At 38.2% G+C, this 10,553-nt stretch overlaps 2 protein-coding genes across 3 annotated transcripts; both read right to left on the reverse strand.

Moving 5' to 3' along the window:
* Positions 1-1,084: 1,084 nt before the first annotated feature.
* spi2 (Spi-2 proto-oncogene) lies at positions 1,085-3,032 on the reverse strand. Its single transcript, XM_074626091.1, has 5 exons — positions 2,802-3,032; positions 2,608-2,692; positions 2,438-2,526; positions 2,207-2,351; positions 1,085-1,865 (listed from the first exon to the last, which is right to left on the reverse strand). Exons 1-5 carry the CDS (start codon positions 3,030-3,032, stop codon positions 1,558-1,560), a joined length of 858 nt encoding a protein of 285 aa, XP_074482192.1. The 3' UTR covers positions 1,085-1,557.
* A 295-nt stretch (positions 3,033-3,327) lies between these two features.
* Positions 3,328-6,443, reverse strand: spic (Spi-C transcription factor (Spi-1/PU.1 related)). Of its 2 annotated transcripts, none has more exons than XM_074625345.1 (5): positions 6,315-6,443; positions 6,101-6,188; positions 5,784-5,902; positions 5,586-5,688; positions 3,328-5,507 (listed from the first exon to the last, which is right to left on the reverse strand). In XM_074625345.1, exons 1-5 carry the CDS (start codon positions 6,351-6,353, stop codon positions 5,020-5,022), a joined length of 837 nt encoding a protein of 278 aa, XP_074481446.1. In that variant the 5' UTR covers positions 6,354-6,443; the 3' UTR covers positions 3,328-5,019. The 2 variants fall into 2 exon arrangements, with proteins under 2 accessions (XP_074481446.1, XP_074481445.1); XM_074625344.1 differs by having other exon boundaries at positions 5,586-5,691.
* Between the last annotated feature and the right edge of the window lie 4,110 nt (positions 6,444-10,553).

The following is a 10,553-nucleotide window of genomic DNA, read 5'->3' on the forward strand; positions in this document are numbered from 1 at the left end:
TCTCAACATGGCAGTGCACTTAAAACATGCACAATTAATTCCTCAGACAACCCTATAGAACAGTCAAGACGAGGCGCGGCTCTATTTTAGGGGCTACAAATACTGTCTGTGTACAGGAACGCAGCTTATATCAGAAATGTGCAATCAAAGCAAAGACGAAGATCCTCTGTCACTTCAAAATTGGATCTATAGGCCACCGCAAGCCGACAGATATCACATGATGTGGAAGCTTCTGATTAAGAACTTTCCTTAAATGACCGTTATCACAATTCAGTTCACAGCATGTGGCCTTTCTTGGTAACAGACACCCATAGCTCTGTTAGCCCATTTATAACCCACAGCAGGCTCCAGCAGTAAATACTGGGCTTAGGGATGTGTCATGTGGGTCCGCTACAAACAGCACAAAACCATTTGGTACTGCCCCGGCCACGGCCGAGGGTTCACATCACAGAGGAGGTTTGGCCATGAGGTCACACAACAGAGGCTGAGAAGCTTTGAGATGGACGACACTGACACCCTCTGGTTCCTAACAGCCAGCAAAAGCTTTAGTACATAAAGGAAAACACAGTTATCAGCAGGCGAAGAGGCACATTAGGCTGCTGCATGACTGTTTTCTCTCAGGGGAAACATAGTGTTCTTGCTGTTATAGAAAACTTCAGGGTAAGTCTCAGGAAATCTACTTAATGGTGTTTTGATAACTGATTTATACTGTATATTACTGATAGCCTATATATGAAAGTTCAGTGTTTCAGGGTCCCTTGACCTTTGACCTCAAGATATGTGAATGAAAATGGGTTCACTTTATGATAATAATATATAATAATATAATATATATAATACAATAAGAATAAATTGGGTATGACTGTAAAGCCGAGACGAAGAAGATGAAGAAGAGCATTAGCTCCTAACATTAATTGTGGATGTGCCAATTAATTGCATTTAAGTGTGCGGCCCTTTATTTATGTTTTCGTATGAGTGCATTGTCCCTAAAATACAATAAATACACAATAAAATGATGACTGTAAGAGTAAAACATGTTTTTTAATTATTTACAGCACAAACTTTGTGAATTTTTTCACACACATAGTGGAAAGTTAAAGGTCCCATATTGTAAAAAGTGAGATTTTCATGTCTTTTTTTATTATAAAACAGGTTTAAGTACTATATAAATACTTCGAAAGTATAAAAATGCTCAATCAAGGGAGAAATACAAACAGCCCGTATTCAGAAACTGTGCCGTAAAATGAGCCGTCAGGATTTTTGTCATTTTGTGATGTCACAAATCTACAATATTTAGAGTATTTCACAGTTTTAAACTTAAACATTGTAGATGTGCCCAATTTATTTCCTGTTGCACTGGATGTCAATGACATCAGCTGACAGGAAGTAAACATGAACCGAAGCTGTTGCCTAGCATGTTCTAGTAGAAACATAAAATACAAGTATCAACCTGAAAATGAGCACAATATGGGACCTAAAGCTTCTAGATAAAAAAAAAAAACATTAAAAAAAGAGCACCTTTAGAGTTTTATATGACATGATATGAGCTAGTCCACATTACAAATCTCCTCGTCGACACTTCTGCAGCAGCGTCAGCGTGTCTCGGCTGAACTGGTAGGTGAGCTTCTTCTTCACCTTGAAGATCTCTCCGGACCGGGCGTAGTTCCTGAGGGCGCGGGACATCTTCTGGTACGTCATGGGCCTCTTGTTGCCCTTCCTCTGCCCCCACAGCGCCGCCACCTGGTCCTTGTTCGTGGAGGAGAAGCGGAAGACGCCCGCGGCTGCCGGCACCCACGAGACACAGTGGGCCATGTTGGGATCCTCCAACATCTCAAAGAGAAAGTGAAAGAGGCGCACCTTTCCACCTGCAACCAGTGAGCAAACAGGAATTGGCATAATGAAGGGATTTAAAAGAGGGATTTAACAGCAGCTGGGCCTCTCTGAAACAGTTAGCTTGTTACAGTTAATCATTTCCTCAAATATAATTCCCAGAAAATCTCCTCACTAATGGGACCGTAGCAGAGAGGGTAAAGCTGTAAACACTGCGGTTATCTGATAGATATGTAAAAACAGCTTCTGAGCTAAAGCTCCATTGTATTTTACGGTAAAGGGAAGGTCTCTTATTTGCTCTCTTGGTGTTGTTTCCCCCATGCCACTAGCAAACAGGCAATAACAGTATCTAATGACCAGAAAAAGGAGAACTCACCGCTCCCCGCTGTGTGTTTGGTTGCTTGTCTTGTTGATACAAAGTTTGGCAGTGACCCACGCTCACACAATGTTGCTGTTGTGTTGTGGCTGAGAGCTGCCGGGGCGTCGTGTGCCAGCAAAGGCTGAAGTGCAGGTTTGATGATCTGAAGGAAACACAGCTTTAAAGGTGCACATTTAACATGCGGTATATACAAATGTGTTGTGTGGAGGAAAAACAAATGATGCCTACAGGTGGTTCATCACACGTCCAACGCTGCTCGTAGGATTCTTCATGCACAGGTGCATATCTCTCATCTGCAGTCCAGTACACCTTGTCCACTGTAATAAAAAAAAAAGCAAAACAAATGCTCAAAGATCAAATTAGTCTTTAAATATTATAATTGAATTCCCCAGGCTTACCATTTTCTCCAGCGTGTTGTCTGTAGTACTCCTCTAGGAACTCTAAGATCACCTCCAAATCAGATTGAGTGTCCTGGAAAGAGTTCTGATAAAGATAAATAATTCAAAATCAATCTTGAATACTGCATTATATTCAATGTTTTGCATTTTTTAGAGAATGTTTTTATCATCCTTGCAACAAGTCTGCTCTTTACCATCACTGCTGAATGCCGTACAGTCCTTTCAGTTTGGGAGAATTTCACAAAACTGACTTTGAGACACTCAAGAGCCTGGGCTCCTTTTATACCCCCCACAGGACGGGGCTTTTCTATATAACAGCAGACGTTTGCTACCCAAAGCTCACAGGAACAATGACCACCATCCCACAAAGCCCCAACACCAGCACCAGTCAACCCATCAACAAAGCCTCCCAGCACTGACCACATCCTCCCCGCTGCAGCAGATAAGGCCTGGCCTGGAGGCAGCGTCTACGCACAATGCTCGCTTTTCAGGAAAACACACACTTGCTGCCATATTTTTCCTCTCAGGATGTGTCTTAATTTCAGATTTTTATAGTGTGCTTGTTGCAATATTTCACTACAATGGAGACAGCGCTAAATCTTTTCAGCCCGGTGATAATTTTCTTTTTTTATTTATGACAAAAGACGAGAGCGCGACTGCAGTTATCAGTCAGTAAAGAAGAAACACATGTGAGAGTACACAGACTGATTTATTGGTTGTATTCAAAAGAAAAAAAATAGTACAACAATTAATTATGATATTAATATCAAACATTTACTATACACAATAAATATAATAAGTATACAAAACATTGTTTTATTAAGAAAATTATCAACACGTCATCATCATCATCATCACACATGGTGCTTATTACTGGTTGCTTGTTGTAACAACAGGAGCCATAGATTTTTAAATATAAATTATTTCTGTCATAAAATAATCTTTATTACCTTTTCTACTGTCTCGTACACAAAGTAGAGTCAAAACAGTGTGTCTACATTAGAAAATATAGGTACATGTTTACGATTCTTATTTATTTTATTGCAAATTGTCTTAATTGTTGTGTCTAAATTGTACACCTTTAGCAGAAAACAGATTTTTTTTCTCATGTTTCTAAATGCCATTGCATAATATAAGCCACAATAATTAAAGATTTTATTTTATTTTATCTTTTTTATTTTATTTTATTTTATTTTATTTTATTTTATCTTTTTTATTTTATTTTATTTTATTTAGGTCTTCATAAGATAACATTTAGTTATTCAGACTATCAAAGACCTAAATCCTTCCTGTTATGTAGCTCATGTTTCTCTTAATTAGTGCTTAGTTAAATGCAGGTGTGTTGACTGGAAAGGTTAACCTGTTAAGTCCACCATATGGTCGCATTAAAGCTGCATGTCAAATGTAACTGTATTTTGTTAATCAAAGATGTCTAAATTATAATTTATTTTAGTTATATCCAGGGCATTATCATTTAAATCTAGGCATTTTCTAAGAAATCAATTTCCTTGATGAACTTAGAGCATTTTGTCCTTCATATTTTGTAGTTTAAAAGTATTTACAGTGATACATTTGACTGGCAGTGTATAAAATCCACAAAAACTGTTCACACAAAAATTCATTGACTGAATATGGACCCTCTGAAAACCTCCTGTTAAGACTCTTAATTAATGCTTTATTAAAAGCAGGTATGCTGACTGGAAAGGTCAACCTGTTACATCCACAATATGGTGGCATTAAAGCTGCATGTCTAAAAGAACTGTATTTTGTTAATTAAAGATGTTTAAATTATTTATTTTTTAGTTATACTATTATTTAAATTAAGGGGTTTTCGGAGAAACCACTTTTCTTGATGAACTTAGGTAATTTCCTCATTCATATTTTGTAGTTTAAAAGTATTTACAATTAATTTACAGTGATAGTTTTGACTGGAAGTGTATAAAATCCACAAAAAACTGCAAATAGTCTAAACACGCACTGACTGAATATGGAGCCAGTCTCTGAAAACCTCCTGTTAAGACTCTTAATTATTACTTTATTAAATGCAGGTGTGCTGATTGATGAGGTCAACCTGTTAATATGTGTTAAAACATGTACTGGCATTAGCTGCAAGACAAATATAAGTTTGTTGTTTACTAAATATGTCTAATTAAATATTCAATTTAGTTACATAGGTGTTTTTTTATTTAAATCTAGGGATTTTCTAAAAAAAAAAAAGTGAATATTTACAAATTAATTTAAAAAAGCACTCCACTCTGGAACACAAAATGATAAAATAAAGGGTATTTAAACACCTTTAATTGTGATGATCCCACTATAACTTGTGGACTGAATGTGAACCCAGAGAGAAGAACAATTGAAGTCCTTGAGAACCTTTTCAAACTTTTAAGTGTGATCAACCCGTCCTCCAGCTCACAGTTTGGTTGTGCTGTGTGAGGTGAAGCTGGAGGCCAGGTCGTAGTCCTCCTGCAGCTGGTAGTGTCCGTACCAGCTGTGCCAGTCCGCCGCCACCGCCGCAGAGCCGCAGTAGCTCTGCTCAGCCGGGCTCTGCTGCCGGGCGTGGGCCTCCTCCTGCGCGGGGCGGCAGGGCAGGTGCATGGACACCTGTGCAGAGCCCAGCCTGTGCAGGATGTCTGGGTTGAACTGGTAGGTGAGTTTGCGTCTCACTTTGATGATCTCACCGGTGCGGCTGTAGTTTCTCAGAGCCCTCGCCATCTTCTGATAGGTCATGGTCTTGCGGTTGCCCTTGCGTTGGCCCCAGCACTCGGCCAGCTTCTCCTTGTTCTTGGAGATGAAGTGGAAGGTGCCACTGCCGTTGTCCGTCCACTGGATGGAGTCGCCCATGTTGGGGTCATTCAGAGCCTCGTGGAGGTATTCATAAAGCCTAAGCTTCTTGCGGCCTGAGGAGATTGAATTGTTTTAGTCACAGATAATTGCTAATATAAAGTACAGTATACTGAAAACCTGAAGCTGATTACTTTTAGTGTTCCTCTGTGGTGGCAAGATTGAGTAGAAATGAGGCGATTCATTTGGCACAGAGTGACCCAAGGAGACATCAGGCATGACTTGAGGCCAAGACTGCTGCTGAAAGAGAAAACAATTTAAAGTCAAAACCCTTCTTTCTATATATTTTTTCCTGATTTTAAAACACACAAAAACAGTTTTTTTCAACTTACAGCCATGTCATTCCACTCATAAACTGGAGCTGTTACATCAGACGGGTGTGTGACGAGGCAGCAGGAGATCTGACACTGCAGCGATGGCTGGGTACCCAAAGTCTCATAATATGTGTACTCTGAAATTAAAAAAAAGCAGTTGTCATTGTATCCAGATCATAAAAATACATAAAATAATTAATTAAAGTGTTAAAATAATTGAAATTGCTTTCTTTAGATGATAAAAGAGAGGAAGATTGTAGATTTTTAAGCATAAAATCATGCATTGAAAGATAAATATCATTATATTTATGGTCATTTAGAGATTTTTACTGTACCTGAATCATAATATGAATTATTTGAATGGTGTTGAATCACATCAATTGCATCCTGGAAGTGTTGGTTGATGTCGCTGTCCAAAGACGTCTGCAACAGATAGAAAATTTCACCCACAAAAATCTAAATTTTAATCTGATTTTTTCCCTTTAAATAAAAAATTTAGACAAATTCTTCCAAATAACTGTAATAAAATGCATCATCCTCACAACTCACCATCTTGTATGTCTGCGTGTTGCTCTCAGTTGAGGCCATTTCTGTCCCAATAGGTGAACACTGCTGCACTAGTGCAGGTGTACACTATGTGAACAGGTATATATATGTGTTGCACACCCCCAATACCTGTTCACCGTTTACAGGTAGAGAGGCCGGTCAATTTAAATGTGTTAACGTCACGATGTACTCCTGCAGTCTTACACTTCTTCTTTTTTTGGAAGCACAGATGAGATAGACATCGGAGCATCACACCGTCTCTCATAGTGCAGATCACAATCTAGCAACAACAAAAACCTCTTTTATTGCACCCATCCACCAGGAATACCACCAATTCTCAGCCTGACCTGAGAATTTGCATACAGGGCGAGATATGTATCTAACATACACATCCATAATAGGTGCTGTTCAATGATACGCTTTTCTGAAAATTTAAATGGGAGCATATAGATTTGCGGGAAACGTTTCTCTGTGGTTCTTTGTTTTCTGGCTACAAAGTCAAGTGAATGAGGGAATATTTGCATGAATAGTGAGCCTGCGGCGAGGCACAATGGATAAGCACAAACTTACAATAAATCAAAGGACATTTATCACTAGTCACTGGCAATAAAACTAAATATTTACTTTATATTCCACAAAATTATCTCATAATGTAATATTGTCATTTTATATAATTTTATCTATTTTTTATTATATTTTTAAAGTTATAATTGCATATTTTTCTCAGAAAATGTAATACATTTTATTATTATATTTTATTTTTTGCTTATTTTTTGAAAGGTTATAAATGCATATTTTCCTCAGAAAATGTAATAAATTGTGCATGTTTTATTCTGCTATTACATTGCACAAAAAGTGATAAACTAAATTATCTCATAGTGTAATTTTGTCAGTGTAATTTTATATAATTGTATTTATTTTTCATTATATTTATAATTTTTTTTCTCTTGTTTTTAAAAGATTATAATTGCATATTTTCCTCAGAAAAATAATAAATGTATTATTATATTTTGTTCTCTTTTTAAAAGGTTATAATTGCATATTTTCATCAGAAAATGTAACAAATTGTGCATGTTTTATTCTGCCTTTACATTGCACAAAAGGTGATAAACTAATGAAAAATTAGCACGATGTTTTAAAATAACACACATTTACGTTCTTCACAGAGCAACATGAATCCTCTCAGATCTTGCAAACAACAAACTTTGTTCCTCTTTTTGCTTTTTTATTTCTTTACGACACTTTTTTATCACTCATGACCATTAAAGATACATCATTTACCAATTATGTTTTTTGCTACTACTTGCTTTGATTTTAAGAGAAAGTTATGGTACTGTCCTTAAAAGTTGCTGCAGTTTTAAAACATGTCATTTTAGCTTTTTGCACCTCTTGTTAAATTATTTCAACCCTTTATTAAATTCTTTTTTATAACAGATAAAATCCTGGAAAATAAGCTCATTATTTTGCACTCCTTGGGTGTATAAAGGGCTCACTGTCAACCTGAAGCCAAATCAAAATAAAAGTTGTGACTATTTGAATTTCCAATTGACCAGAAGGCCATAAACGCCGCTTCAGAATAATATGATTGTAAAAGGTTAATGGTTAATAATGTGGTGACCACTGTTAAACTCAGCCTGTGTTTTTCCAACAACATAGCCAACCCCCCCGTTCAAATAAACAGGGCTTTTTGAGAAGTGCATTTATCTCAGGCGTGCAGTTTTAAATATCAACCGACTTGCTCCTGAAGTTCCCCTTTCAGCTCGGTTAAGTGGTGACAGTCAGGCCTGAATGCCGAACACATGCTGGAAGCAAAAGAGATGGAGATGGATGGGTTACAGAAAGGCGTGAAGTTACATTGTTAGATTACAGGAGCAGCTCACTCCATATTAATCTGATTATTTGTGTTTGATTTTAACTCACTAAAAACGTTTTTTGTTCCCGTCAGTCAAGAAAAACAACTTGTCACAGTAAATTACCATATAGTGCGCGTGTGTGTGCAAGCATGCAAATATGCATGTGCGCATGTGAGAGTGTGTGGCACATGTGTGTTTGTGTGTGCTTCCTGCCTGTGCAGCACGCTGATAAAAACAAAGAACCACAAACCTCGTCCTTTCGCCCACTCCGTCTTTCCCTCTTTCCATTCAGTGTGAAACTTCTGTCAAATCAACTCCATAAATTAAAGACCGCAGCCTGTCGGGCTGCAGCCTGAAGCCTTGACAGATGTGTGCTGGTGTTGGCTCTGTGTGGGATGCAGAGTTGGCTCCTTTGTGCTCCATTAGGTCGGTTTTATGTGTCATGTATCATTAGGCTATAAAGAGATCATTTACTGCACTCATTTCTAAATGGTAATGTGGGATGCTTTTTTTCATCACCTTTCGAGTTCACACTTTCTATTTTATTCTATCAATTATTAATCCCGTCACTGACTTTTAGCTGCTGACAACATGGCTCCAGGGTCGGCCTAACACTATCTCAACTATTGGCATGAAATGTTGTTCAAACATTCATCTTCCCCAGAGGATGAAGCACAGTAAATTTGGTGATCCCTTAACTTGATGCCATCATCATTCGTCCAAAACTTTATTTATGACCAAATACCTGCACAACACTAATGACATTCCCATCAGCTTCAACTGTACTTTGTGTTCACTGCTGATTAGCAAATGTTAGCACGCCAACACGCTACACTATGATGGTGAACGTGATAAACCTTATGCATGTTTAGGCATAACGTTTACCATGTTCACCATTTAATTCAAAGCAACCTTGTGCCAAAGCACAGCCTCACAGAGCTGCTAGCATGGCGGTAGACCCTGTGACTTCATGGTTCAACTCATTTTTTGCATATTTGACCCATTTAAAGGATCGATGTGTAGGATTTAATTGCATCTCACGGTGAGGTTGCAGATTGCAACCGACTGAAATTTCTTCCGTGTGTCAAGCGTGTATAACTGCAGTGGCAACGTGAATGGCCCTATCTAGGGATGTCATGAGAACCGATACCAAGTCAATGCCAAAATTCTAAAAACGTGACAGTACTCGTTTTTCTACAGTAACACAGGTACCGTAGGTACCATCAGGGCTCGAGACTAACGGCGTCCCGCTGCACTGGGGACGATAGATAATGTGTTTGGGACGCAGTAAATTCACTATCGACCCATCCAGGGGACACACCATATTTTTTCCCCGATAATGCTACATTACGAACAACAAATGTGTGTTGAAAGTTAATGTTAACGTTAAATATAGCTCCCGTCCTGACGATTTCAACCATGGATGTATTAAGAGAACTGGATACAGCGTTGGAGGCGGGGCCCCGTTCAATCCTATGAAAGTTGCTCAGTGGCGGATGGAGCAAAAAAAAAAAGCTTGACTTCCGAGTATGAAATTGGGCCCATAGAGCAGGCGCACTAGCGTTTCCTTTAACTCCGCCTCACTCCGCGCACTTCCTGTTGGTTTGATTTCAACACAGGAAGTGCCATTGATTTACATTATGATGCGTTCAGGCTCCATACAGCAGATATGAGGTTATTCTAACATTATCATGATGTGTTCAAATGTAATCTTGTAAAATATAGTTCTTGGTGAGAAACATGAATAAATCCAGTTGTTTGAACGAGATGTTTTCACAGCAATATATAATAGATGTTAGAGAGAAATATTACTTGTTTTGCTTCCTAACAAAAACCAGCATGCAAACGGTAATAAAGGAGTGTTGTGATGAGATTTATTGTTTTACTTTTGTTTTTTACCGTGGTATCAAATTGGTTTTAAGAATCGTGGAATTTCACTGGTATTGGTATCGACTACTAAATTCATCGTGACATCCCTAGCCCTCTCTAGAGCCAGTGTTTGGTTTGTCTGTTCTGGGCTACTGTAGAAACACGGCGGACTCCGTGAAGAGGACCTGCTTCCTATGTAGATATAAACGGCTCATTCTAAGCTAACGAAAACACAAATGATTTTCAAGTGATTAATCACTAAAGAAAACCTGAAATGTATTAATATTATATTCCATTTCTGCCAATAGATCCCCTAAATCCTACACACTGGACCTTTAAAGAAACATTACTGTGTGTTTTAGTAGATCACAATTGTTGCTGTTATCTATATATTATGATGTTGAGGGTGTCAGTAAATCCATGTTTATTATGTGGTTAGGTGTGAGTGTGTGTGTGTGTGTGTGTGCGTGTGTGTGTGTGTGTGTGTGTGTGTGTGTGTGTGTGTGTGTGTGTGTGTGTT

The sequence above is a fragment of the Sebastes fasciatus genome, chromosome 23 (genome assembly GCF_043250625.1).
Source record: "Sebastes fasciatus isolate fSebFas1 chromosome 23, fSebFas1.pri, whole genome shotgun sequence".
In the NCBI taxonomy this organism is placed as follows: domain Eukaryota; kingdom Metazoa; phylum Chordata; class Actinopteri; order Perciformes; family Sebastidae; genus Sebastes; species Sebastes fasciatus.

What these genes read in the sequence shown, in the direction of transcription:
- spi2 (XM_074626091.1), bottom strand. Translation starts at nt 3,032, where the DNA reads ATGTGGTCAGTGCTGGGAGGCTTTGTTGATGGGTTGACTGGTGCTGGT. An exon ending in TACGGCATTCAGCAGTGATG is followed by an intron (nt 2,693 to 2,801) that starts GTAAAGAGCAGA and finishes TATCTTTATCAG; the next exon opens with AACTCTTTCCAGGACACTCA. An exon ending in GGACGTGTGATGAACCACCT is followed by an intron (nt 2,352 to 2,437) that starts GTAGGCATCATT and finishes TGTTTCCTTCAG; the next exon opens with ATCATCAAACCTGCACTTCA.
- spic (XM_074625344.1), bottom strand. Translation starts at nt 6,353, where the DNA reads ATGGCCTCAACTGAGAGCAACACGCAGACATACAAGATG. An exon ending in TAATTCATATTATGATTCAG is followed by an intron (nt 5,903 to 6,100) that starts GTACAGTAAAAA and finishes TTTTAATTTCAG; the next exon opens with AGTACACATATTATGAGACT. An exon ending in ATGAGTGGAATGACATGGCT is followed by an intron (nt 5,692 to 5,783) that starts GTAAGTTGAAAA and finishes TTTCTCTTTCAG; the next exon opens with CAGCAGTCTTGGCCTCAAGT.